The sequence below is a fragment of the Molothrus aeneus genome, chromosome Z, assembly GCF_037042795.1.
Source record: "Molothrus aeneus isolate 106 chromosome Z, BPBGC_Maene_1.0, whole genome shotgun sequence".
NCBI classification, from domain to species: domain Eukaryota; kingdom Metazoa; phylum Chordata; class Aves; order Passeriformes; family Icteridae; genus Molothrus; species Molothrus aeneus.
This window is the reverse complement of record NC_089680.1, coordinates 63807413-63819948: the sequence shown is the minus strand read 5'-3', so window position 1 is coordinate 63819948 and position 12536 is coordinate 63807413. Positions and strand designations below refer to the sequence as shown.

Genomic DNA, 12536 nt, shown 5'->3' with positions numbered 1-12536 from the left:
TTAGGTCACTTTCAGAGAAGATACTTGTATTTCTTAGGTGCAAGCTATCAGCAGTTTCCTCGATGGGAAAGATAATTGGCTACAAACACCTGCAGCTTATACTTTCTGGAAGAAGTGATAGCTGTCAAGACCAACATCTCAAGAGTGAAACAATCCACAAGCATATTCCAGTAAATTTAAACTTCCTGTGGTGGCTCTACACTATCAAAACTCTGTGACAGAACAATGTTTTGGTTTACAGTCAAACAAACAAAATCATAACACTGGCAGAGAACATAAATCAAGAGTTAGACAGTGAAGACCAAAACATTCAATTTAAAATGGCTTCTTTCCATGCTTGTTGTACACTTTTCCTGCTTAGATATGCAATTTATACCAATTGCCTTTTTTTTTTGCTTAGATCTGATGGTCCTTTTTTACTATTGTATTGTGCTGAAGATGCTTTTGTAAAGATAATGAATAACCTTATCCTAACCAAATCAAAGGCTCATCTTTTATTTTTGAAAGGATCATTCAGTGTTGAGAGAGCAAGCAAATCCTCTGCTATTCTCAATCTCCCTAATTATAATCTCCTAGCAGTAGATGTCTAGTATAGATACTCCTAGTATCTAATACTAGGAGTACTAGAAGATACTCCTAGCATCTTTTAGTAGTGTTTTCTTCCAAAGTTTGATTCAGTCACTTTTATCTCACTTTTGTACTCTCTTTAAGAGATCTCATACAATCTGAGCCCTCAACATGTTGTCAAAGCCTGAAAACATGTGAAGATTTTGTTGTACGTCTGGCCTTAATCTAAAAATGTCTCAAACACTTCATTCTACATATCCCACATCAAAACTGGAAAACAAATTTGTCTTTTGTTTCAAGCTTCTCCTAAGGATTTTCAATCACCTACCAAATCAAATTCCTCTCTTTTCTCACAGTCATATACAAACTAGCAAAGGTAGATTATATAAAACATTTATTTTAGAAAGAAATGTAACCCATGCTGAAATAAAAGTACATCACCTTCTTGGTTGATGCTGCTTCCATGGTTTTGCCATGTAACATTATCACAAAAACACACTATTGAAAAACTAAGGACCTGCCTGCATGCTGATTCTCCTTTCCTCTTCCTTTCAACACCTGCCCCACAAGATATTGCAAGCCTCCTTTCATATTTCCCCTCCCCTTTTTTTTTCCCCAACAAAAGAGAGATGGGCAGAGAGCAGAGAAGCTGTATCTCCTTCTTTCACTTAAACCAATCAGAGATTTCTATCCCAGATGCAAAAAGACCTCATTCAATGCATTTTTATTGTAACCAGCTTTTCTAAGAAATGCAGAACTTTACAGAAAATATGCAACTCAACACAGACATTTCCCAACTCACAGATTCAGCTACAACTGAGCAAAATATTCCCAGCTGTCTACCAAATACCTTGTGCAAAATACTTCTCTGTATGCATCTGCAGTCATATGCAAGTATACCATACAAAATAAACAAAATTATGAAAAATAAATAAATAATAATTAATATAATTTATAAATATGAAAATAATTAAAAGATGGGATAGGCATCCAACAGGTAATAAATAGGAGATTTATGTGTAACCTTTATTCAGATCCCATTTTGTACAGATTATGATGTTAAACTTTCTTACAAAGAAAGTTCCTCCTACAGTCAATAGGACATCAAAATATATGTATATTTAACTTTATTCAAAGATTCTCTTTCCAAAAACTCCTGAAAAAATATTTTAACTGAACAGAAAGATTTCTCCTAACATTTTTATTCCATCATGTCTGTTTATGAAACACATGCTTGGATTAAAGTACTTCAGACTGCACTCCAAAATTAAGGTGCATTATTACTGTTACTTTACTAGACAAACAGAAGGGTGATTTATTTTGCATGTCCACCTAGAAACATCTCAGAGTATGAATTTACTTTGTATCATATTTAACACCTCAGATTCAAGCCACACTTCCAGTCAGTTTCAGCAGCATCTCTGTATATGCAGACTTAGCTTCAGTTCTTTGCTTTGTACATCCTAAAAGACTGGGAAAACAGATCTCAACATCAGACTACCCAGCTACCTAGAACCACTCTGCAACTCTTTTAAGAGTCTAGAGAAAAAAACACTGTAATCAGAGAGCATCAAATTGCCTTAGACTACAGAGCCATATTATTTTCTTTCTGTTGTGTACTACTTCTCTCACTATATATCGCCAGCTGGGGTCTATGTACAACTCACAAATGGGACGGGACTGCTGTGGAACTGCCTTGAGCTGTTTTATTTCTCAGCATCAGTCTCATTACATGGTTATGACAATGGGAAGATGCCAGCAGCTCACATCTCAGGCAGCAGACCAAGAACTTAATGTTACAACCTACTTTGTAAGTTTCTTGACCAATCACACAAAGCAAAAGCATATTGACTGCAGTTCTATCCAATCACTGTAAGCACACGTACCTTTGGTTAAAACAATGTTTGCTTATTTCAAATACAATACCTAATTGTAAGCCTTAAAACACAATGCACAGAGCTCCATTATTAAGCTTTAACCTTCCTAATATCTTGATAGATAAACTTTTCTGTAGCTTAGGGAGTTATTCTAGACAAGCGTTAATACACAGACCATTGTTCTATTTGTCCTTGTTTTTCTACATTTTAAGTAATTTTTCTGCTGACCTATCTCATGGCTACTGCCTAGCTCTAATCACAGTTCTGCTGTCTCTGAGGCCTGCTTTTTGCAGCTTTCCCAAAACCATCTGATTCTGTGGATTCCAACAATTCCCCCTCTCTGTTCACCTAAAAAGAAACCTTCATGATCATGTAGTTTATTACTTGCGTTTCATAGCCTTACTCTAATATTTCTGCTTATTACCTACTTAAAGCATTTTCTTGCTTGCACTAAGCATTGCTATATCACAACACAGCAATTTAATGCTGTCAAAGTCTAGTCAGTTCAAAGTGCATAAGTTATGCCTGACAATAGTTACAAGTCACTGGCATAGAAATAAATAAGTACGTACCCTGATCCAAAATCTCTGCCTCTTCTTTTTTGGCCTGCTGCAGCAAATAACTTGCATCACTATCCTTGGTTTCTAAAAAATGGATTTAGGATATGATGTTAGCCTTTGCACGTGAATGAAATTGAGTATCCCCCTACTGTGGAAAAACACCCTTTGGAAATGAACATTTGGCATTTTTATATATAAACAGTAGTAATATCGAGCAACACAGCACTAAAACAATCAGAAAAAAAAAGATTTGTATTAGAAGATAGAAGTAGAAATAAATATAGAAATAAAAAATGTACATAGGAATAAGCAAGTGCATACCCTGATCCAAAATCTCTTCTTTTTTGTCCTGCTGCAGCAAAGAACTTGTATCACTAGCCTTGGTTTCTGAAAAATGGGTTTAGAGTATGATGTTAACTTCTGCATGTGAAGGGAATTACCATCCTACTGAGTAAAAATCACCCTTCTGAGACAAATATGTGGTATTTTCATCATAGTAGTCATACCACACATTACAACAGTAAAAACGTGAAATAAAAAACTACTACTTGTACTTGCTACGCAGACACATCAGTCAGACTACCTCTGGATAATACTGTTGCTGCAATTTATATGCCTATAACTGTTCAATGTAAAAATTTGATTCCTCCCATAACACGGCAGTGGGATCTAGAAAACTAGGGCAATGTTATGATTCAATTTTGCAGAATTTTCAATTTTACAGAAGATACGACAAACATTAAGAAACTGTTAATATAAAGTTTGGCATAGAAAAAGAAGCCAGTCTTTAGGGCACACAGGCCACACGACTGTAAAAATATGTTAGAAACTGGGACAACATGAGAAAGAGACAGACAAAAGACTATAACAGACATTTCCACCAAAACCAACAGCAGAATTCCATGATGCTTTATTATTTAGCAATTTGAATTTCATGCAGACCTGCATTACCTCTTTATGAAAATTTTGCATACCAACACAACACAGAGAAATACATCGGTGAGCATAAGATGGCATGAATAAAAAGGATTACAAGTGTTTTTCACCTTCATGATGTCCATGCACCATCTTCATCACATCAGACTTGACTGGAAGAGGAATATTTGCCTCCTGTGGAATATTTCTGAACATTTCAGGGTTTGTGTTCTGTGTGCACGTCATATATGAGACAGCATGCTTGGCTTCCATGTAGTACATAATGTAAAAGTTGCACATTTCATCATTGGCAGTACCCCTGCACAGTACAGAAAAGATGTGGCACTTAGAAAATAATGAGCTGAATAGCTATTATTAAATTCATCCAACTTGTTTAACAGGATACTAAAACATTGCAATCAAATATTTAGATGTCCCAAACTAAAGCATGCAATACCTGCATTGCAGTGAATATCAGAAATTTAGATATATCAGAATCTAAACTAAAATATTGCAATCAAATATTTAGATGTCCCAAACTAAAGCATGCAATACCTGCATTGCAGTGAATATCAGAAATTTATATTGAAGAAAAGTAGTGTGGACGAATGCAGCAGGATAATCACAACCACATCTGCTTCAGATAAAAGCTCCACATATCACAGAACTTCCTACCAATTTGCTTTTGATTTCACAGAAAATTGCATCGCCTATTTAAACTGCTCTTCCTTCTAATTTGTCCAGCATACTCCACACAGTTCCAATTGTTTTATCAACTGGGCACATGTTCTGATTAAATATGACACAGCTGTGCCATTACATTACTAATCACTTACTTTTCTACAAATCTTCGACGAATGTAATTTGAAATTGTTGCAAATAACATACATGTTTCGTTTCAGCAACTGTTTGACAAATCTTCCCCCTTTCCTCATCAGGTGCATTCATTTACAGTCCAATCACACTGGTTCTAATACTGAAAAATTTATTTTTGTTTCATATTAAGCTACCGTAAGTATCTCCTAAAGAGAAAAGAGCACTGTCACGTTGAGAATAACTTGTTTGCAAGCTTCTGTAACAAAAACATGAGTGCAAGGGGAATGATAAAACACTAGCAAAATTCAGCTCTTTGATAAATGTTGTGAAAGTACTTGAAACAGAAGTGGCCCTTCTCTACTGCTACGTAATCCTGTCTTCAATAGAAAAAACAGCTGGCATGAGTAAGGGTTTTGTTTTCTGAAAAATATTACTTTGTGAAGCAGAGTATATATGGCTTCTTTATAACTGTGGTATTATTCTTCCTCTTCCATATAGCTTCATACCTTTTGTTTAGAGCTACAATCCTGAAAATTAGTAAGCTAGGACTTAATAGAAGTTCATATAATATAGGGGTTTACATCAAGATTTTTAATTAGCTTTCACAATTAAACAGTGAGCCTACACTCATTAAAAAAATACAGAGGTGTTCTATTAGCTGTTTGCAAAAGACATCAGTGCTGACTTTTCCAGCAGCATTCTGCAGTGTTCATTTATTCACTATAGCAACAATAATAACACAAGCCAAAGGGGAGAAAAGGAAACATGGGAGAAGAGACTGTTTCAAAAGGAGAACTGGTTATTTTTCCATGCACTGGAAGTTTGGCATCCCTTGGAGACTACAAAACTGGGCAAGCTCTGCTTAAGCTTTTAGAAAGCATTAACTTCACTGTTGGACCTCCAATATCCATTACTGTGATTGCTTCCTCTTTAAAACTCCAGTAGAAAATGGGATGTGGAAATTACACAAACTGTGGTTCATCTGACATGCTACTGTGTCTAAGCATTTGTAGTAGTTTAATTTCAGGTGGCAGTTAAGTATGGCCGCTCACTGCCCCCACTCCTGCCCTCCCCAGAATGGGACAAAGCAAAACTTGTGGTAAAATATAATAATAATAAATATTAATAAATAAATAATAGTAATAATAAAAATAATAATGATAATACTAATAAGCAATATGGCATGATTCATACCATATACATTCATATATTATAGTGCAAACAAAAATAGTAAATATAGTAATATAATAATTATAATAATAACAATTACTGTAATGGAAAGGACAGAGAGAGAGTTTCCCCACTGAAAGCATACTAGTACATCAAAAGAAAATACCATAATTTTCCTAAGACTGTTTCTTAAACTGTAAGGATTGTTCAACAAATAAGAACTGCTCTGAGGAAAGTTACAGAAACATGACAGAAACGTTTCGAACTTGTGACAAAAGGTCAGCAGTTAAATTAAGGTTTTATGTTTTTAGTGTCATGATATCTGTAAAAACCTCTTCTCAACTCATTTTTTCCAACTGCTACACATCACTATCTTAACTGCTCACTGGAAGGTGAAAAATCCATGTTGAATCCTTAACCCTCCACTGAGATGCCACCTTAGGGTGCTCAATGCATAAAAATGTCTTTTCCTTGGAACGCCGCAGCGCACACTCCCAGAATGGAGAGATTTCCACAGGTTATTTTTGTTTCTCGACAATTATAGTTCAAAGAACCACGGCCAACCAAGAGAGTATTAATATTATATGTATTTTTACAGCTGTATTTGTCCACTTGATCTTACAGGGCTGTGTCTGTCACCTGCAGCTGAGTCGCATCAGTGACTAACAAGCAGTTCAGATTTTCCTATTTTTTATTATTAGTAATTTCTGGTTTGAGTGTTTTTCATAAAAGCCTTTACATTTTTATACTGAAAAAAGGTAATTTCAGTATTGGTCCAGATTTTTTAAGGCTAGATTTTGCAATAGGTCAAAATATCAAAATTTTACAAGCTTATATACATTTTCATTTGAAATAGCGTAGAGAATTGTTAAGTTTTATTATTTCACCATAAACTGTTAATATTGTCACCTGATTAAAAACAATATTTTCTAGAATTGATATTCTGAATCCTTCTCTAAGAACAGATCAGCCCAACATCTGACTAAGTTGTCTGGCAGTATAGCTTCACTTCAGAAGTGTTCTGAACACTTCAGCAAAGCGAATATTCATATAAGTAACGTCAATGAACATTGTGTGGAGTTAAATCTTAAATAGATCAGACAGCATAACAAATTCTGGCAGAAATTGTTTCTTAGAATTACCTTGGAAGAAGACATGAAACAAATACATTTCTACATATAACCAACACTCTGGTAAAACAGGTTCTGAAATGAAGCAAATAGATAAAATTTACCCTATATGTGTTTCTGTAGTTCTCCCTTCCCCACTGAACACACATCTGGCTGCTAGGATATCATCATAGCTAATGTCTACCGGATACTTCACAGGGTAGAATGCCTGAAAAAGAGGATGATTCACCACAATCAGTAAAAGTACTTCATATTCTCTCTGTTAATAGACACTGATGAGAAGGATGGTGCTAATATCTGAAATGACTTTTGCATCATAATCTAATTGTAATAATACTTGGCAATATTAACTTCCAGGAGCAGAACAGCACATAACCACTGGAAACACCATAATGCAAATCTGTGGACACATGATTTCCACTTCAGTTTCTCAGTTTGAAACAAAGATAATTAAAATTTACATTCAGAACTAAAAAGAACCCTACCAACCTGTGGTAGTTGTGGACTCTGCCTACCAATCAATGTCCATTGACCATTTCTCACTCTGTATCCACTCACTACTTTACCTGTAAGATATCAATATACATGAGAAGTGAGATATACTTAAAAAAATATGTTGCAAAGTCAACATTTTTTTGTTCGGCATTTGATATTCCTATGTTACTCTTACCTAGTCTGTGTGTGTGAACTCTGTAGGCAAAAAGGTGCATTGGAGACCTTTTGTAATGGCAGGCAATGTCTGCATCAACCACTGTGAAAATATGACAGCAATAAACAATGACAAACAGAAAAAAGTTGCATTACTGTATTTCATTCAGCATGGTTTACAAAAAGCATGTGTACAATGGACAACAGATAATATCAAAAGATAATAGATAGTATCTTATATTTCTGCAGTGTCCATCTCAAGATATCTGCAAAGAAAAACTAATAAAATATAGTCCAGGTTACTTGAAAATTACTTAATCTGATGACATATATATAAAATAAAAACTTCTTTCAGTCTACCCTAACCACTATTTTACAAAATTAAGTAATACATTTACTTACAGACTATGTTGAGGATTGCTTAAAATAAATATAGCTATGGTAAATAATCTAATCAGGGGAAAATTAAAATAAACTGATGTAATTCTAAACTGACACAATTTACAATGAAGTCTTGATTATAAAGGCCCAGACCTAATTTAGATTTAGACAAGAGATTTTGTCACCAAAGTGGTCTACAATGTTTACAGGGTAGTACTTGTGTTAGGTGCAGTAAACGTAATTAAGGAAGAGCCTACAGAAAAATCGTGATGCCTTTCTGGGAGATAGTACCGCACTTCCTGTTTTAACAAATTTCATGCTCCACTTAAGAGCTGTAAATTTGATTGAACATGAGAAGGAAGTTACCAGCAACTACAGAACTGTTTGTTTGTCCTTTTCCCTCACCTTTCCAGTTGAAAAATTAAATTCCTACACTGATCAAATATTCTTGGTGATAGTGGAGGATTAATTTCATGGGTCTTCATATTGGAGAGCAAAGTATTTTTAATTTCAGTTCAAATTTAAAAATGTTTCAAGTTGCTGAATTCAATAAACCGTTGGAGTCAGCTGAGCATTTGAACTCCTCATAGTATTTAGGCAGCTAACTGTGAATGGAACAAATGGTGCTCTTGGTGAGCGCTCTTGCTCTCCGTAAAAATTTGGTAGAGCAGAGTACAGTCAGCATCCAACTTCCTTAAAACAGTACATCCCATGCTAGCCAAAGAAAGGATCTGGGGAGCTTCCAAGCTGAGGTTTAGATAAAATTCAGGATTCTGAACAGAAACAGTTTGGAAACCTTTTATTACAGTTTTGGTTTGGGTTTTTTTTAGAATTTTGAGCTTTTAACCAACTAGGAACATGGGAACAAAATTCTTTACTCCCAACACGGGAACAAAATTCTTAAATAGCAGCTCCTTACTGGTAGAAATTAATTTTTTAAAACTGAATTCTTAGTAGAAACACAAAAGTCATGAATGACACATGAAGAAGAGTACAAAGCAGTTTATGGCTTTTTAGAGGGGAGAGGAGGAAATAAAAAAGAGGTAGGGGATTTTTTATAAAATATAAGATGAAAATAAATTGAAGAAATACTCATTATTACTTGCACACATTGTGTTCATACAGTATTGACTGTCTTTACTGATGTAGTCATAGGCAAACAGAATATAATCCAAAACATAACTATTCTTTTCTTCATTTGTTCAAACAGTCAAATAAATAATTTGTCCATCTACATATCATCAAGCCTCTGTCAAATTTTCTTCCACAATAAGCAACAATAATAGATCAGATGTTGAAATCATCACTTTGTAAAATGATAACTCACCTTTCTTGCCTGGTGGTATGACCGTGTTCACAGACATCATAAGATACATTCCTGCAATCAAGGGTTGCCTGCAATGGAAAATCCAAGCTCTGATTGGATTTATGTTTTACAGAGGACTGATATACAAGTCCTCTGTAAAACATAACTGCAAATGACTTGATATCCAATACCATTTGATACCACTAATTTCTAAACATTGGATTACATCTGAAACAGGTCTCTTAAAAATGAAGCTGTTTCAAAGCAGTTTCCCTCTCCTTCTCTTGTTTGCTACCATTTCTAAAGCATTTTCTGCAAAGTATGTGAAATAGGACAAAGCTATCATCTGCATAATTTCTGTTCTCATCCCAGATTTTTAAATATGAAACTCTTAAACTGTATTAAGCCAGTACTCATAGCACAGCTGTGTCAAGTTTCTTAGCAGAAATGAATTTTTTTGCCAACGGATGACATGACTTCTACTGCAATAAAAAATAGGTAAGCATTTTTAAAAATACTCACTTTTGATGTGTCAGATGTAAAGTTACACCAGAGCAGTCCTTGTGTTTATCTGTACAAATTGTGAAAGTTTCATCATTAGCAATTGAATCCCTGCAAATTACTACATATTGATAAGATTTTTCTGCTATGTAAAAAAAATAACAGAAAACTGAGAAGTTCTAATCTTACTGTTTAAAATTGTTATATTGCGGAAATACTACTGAAATTTGCACAAACCTGATCATCTCACTTGTAGAAATCCTAATACAAGGAAAAACTTCGGTGGATGAAAGTTACTGTACTAGAAAATTTAGATCTTTATGAAGTAGCATCTGGGAAATGAAACAGTATCATGTTTACACTAGTAGAAAAAGTCGTTTTATTTCAAACAAATCATATTTTGATCAAAATTAGAAAAATGAAAAGTTAGTGAAAAACAGTAATTTTAGACATTAATAATGAAGCTGCCAGAAATCCTTGTAATGAAAGTCAGCAGGTGAACCTGATATACCAATACAGACAGCAATTCTACTTAAAATTGGATATCCTGGAAGGTGAGAAAAAATAGCTAATTCATTTGTCAGTGCACTGTATCATCATTAGCTGATATATTTGGCATTTTAATTTATAGACCCAGTCATCTTGACAGTTACTAAATTATAGTTGGCCATCTGGGTGTTCAATCTTTGCTTCTTTTTAAGCAAGTTTCTTTTTCTAATGTTTATACAATACTACCTGTAGTTAAAAGATGGATTTAACTCCAAAGTAAGTAAACAGAACATTCTGAAAAAATATTATCCAACAGTATATGTTTCAGATAAGAAAGAGATCAGAGTATCTATAGTAACAAGCAGTAATTTCTGAGAGTTTTTCTTCCCATAAATAGTCAGATTCCAAACTGAAAAAGTAGTGCATTTCAACAGAAAAAAGGATAACGGCCAATGTGGGACAACACATGGAAACTTGACAGAAAACTTGAAACTTGACTTAAAAACTGTCAGTTCAGTTTTTCACACATTAGCTCTTTCTGTCACCCCCCATGTCACTAATAAAGGATAATTAATACTCAGTTTGCTTTTCACCATCACTGATAGTAGAATTTACAAGAATTTGCTTTCACTATGTTCACAAAGTAGATCTGTAAATTAATGTATGTGCTATTTAATTGAAATAGCTCCTAATACAATTTCACCATGTTCTCATAATGCTCATTATCACGGCTTCTACAAATTCTTAGTTACTCCAGCTCTGTGCATCCCAAAAAACACTTTTGGATTTAAAAATCTGAATCACTATACCACAGTTGCACCTTTTCAAATAGCAACAAAAAATCTAAGTCTTCATTGTACAGAGAAAAGAAAAATAAGAACAGTAGCTCTTTCATCAAGATTACTTACAAGAATCAAGACTACCAAATCAAGAATCCAGAAGTGCCAAAAAGACTAAGTTATGAGGACAAAAGAAGGGGAATGGTAAGAAAACATTCAAGAGAAAGAGAAACTAAGCTCCTTTTCAATGATTTTAGAAAAAGTTCAATATATGTATATACTGTTCATCCTCTTCCCTGCAGGCAGCTTCACTTAGAATCACAATACCTCAGTGTTTGCTACAAAGGTCTTTGTAAAGTCTCTTCTGCCCCACTCTCCTCATTTTATACTAATTTTTTCTTATTTATGTAGCACAGGTGATGCTCCAGAACTCAGTTTTTATAAGTTTAATATTGTTAGAACTCTGCACTACATGAATTTCAATGGAAATTGGAAAATGCTTGCTTCCTCTCGGAACATTATTACTTAAAGTAATAATATTTAAAATTTTAAAATGCAATCAGTCATTTTGTGTCTCTCAGTTTTGGAACTTTAATTGAAAACATCACCATTCTATCTTTTGAAAACAGCTCAAAAATATTCCCAACCAACCAAACTAATTTCATATTTGAAAAATTTAGCACTTACTAGCTCATAGTCATAAAAGTAGCACATAGGAGGAGGGGGAAAAACCTTCGAATATTATTTCTGTTTGGCAATATTAAAGTATTTTGACACAATTTTAATTTTCAGAATATGGAAATAATGCTGACTGCATTTTCATCTAAAAAGAGCAATTTCAAAATGAACTGAAGATAGATGGAAAGTTGCTACTAATAACTACAATTGTTATATATAAGGCAATCATCTAAATCAGTATCAGGAGAAGCACAAATGAACTTCAAGATCATTTGTAAAGTATTTGATCTGCAGTGCTGTTTAAGAATAAAATAATGGATGGATACATTAGTCTAAAACTTTCAGGAATTCCTACAGTGCTTTATAATTCTGTTTTAGTTATATTTGGCCATAACTGAACTAAAACGTCTTTCTAACAAGTACAGAGGGATGCTGGAACTGACGTTTCCCTGCTTCTTCTTCCTTCAGTTCACCTCTTTGAAACACTCAGAGCTTTGAACACTTCACTGAATAATGCTGACAAGTTGTGCTCTGCCTTTTGTGTTCCATGCAAGTATAACACAATCATATTAAATATTCCCTGCCTTTATTTACCTGTATCAAACAAAGCCAATGATGCATGTTACTTAAAATTTTATGGGTTTTTCACTCATAAAAACAAACACTCTTCAAAACCTACTTTCTTTGCACTCTGAGTATGGGGACTATAAATTACTGAG

At 34.1% G+C, this 12536-nt stretch overlaps 1 protein-coding gene across 6 annotated transcripts in view; it reads right to left on the bottom strand.

Annotated features, from left to right (window-relative positions):
- Positions 1 to 12536, bottom strand: part of PAM (peptidylglycine alpha-amidating monooxygenase) — a 111130-nt gene that overhangs the window by 26927 nt on the left and 71667 nt on the right. For all 6 annotated transcript variants that reach the window (XM_066569855.1, XM_066569857.1, XM_066569858.1 and 3 more), the window contains exons 8-15: positions 9893 to 9941; positions 9392 to 9459; positions 7706 to 7786; positions 7525 to 7601; positions 7140 to 7243; positions 4051 to 4238; positions 3326 to 3391; positions 3017 to 3088 (exon numbers count right to left, since the gene is read on the bottom strand). In XM_066569855.1, the coding sequence (XP_066425952.1) occupies positions 3017 to 3088; positions 3326 to 3391; positions 4051 to 4238; positions 7140 to 7243; positions 7525 to 7601; positions 7706 to 7786; positions 9392 to 9459; positions 9893 to 9941 (705 nt within the window). The remainder of the gene's footprint in view (positions 1 to 3016; positions 3089 to 3325; positions 3392 to 4050; positions 4239 to 7139; positions 7244 to 7524; positions 7602 to 7705; positions 7787 to 9391; positions 9460 to 9892; positions 9942 to 12536) is intronic.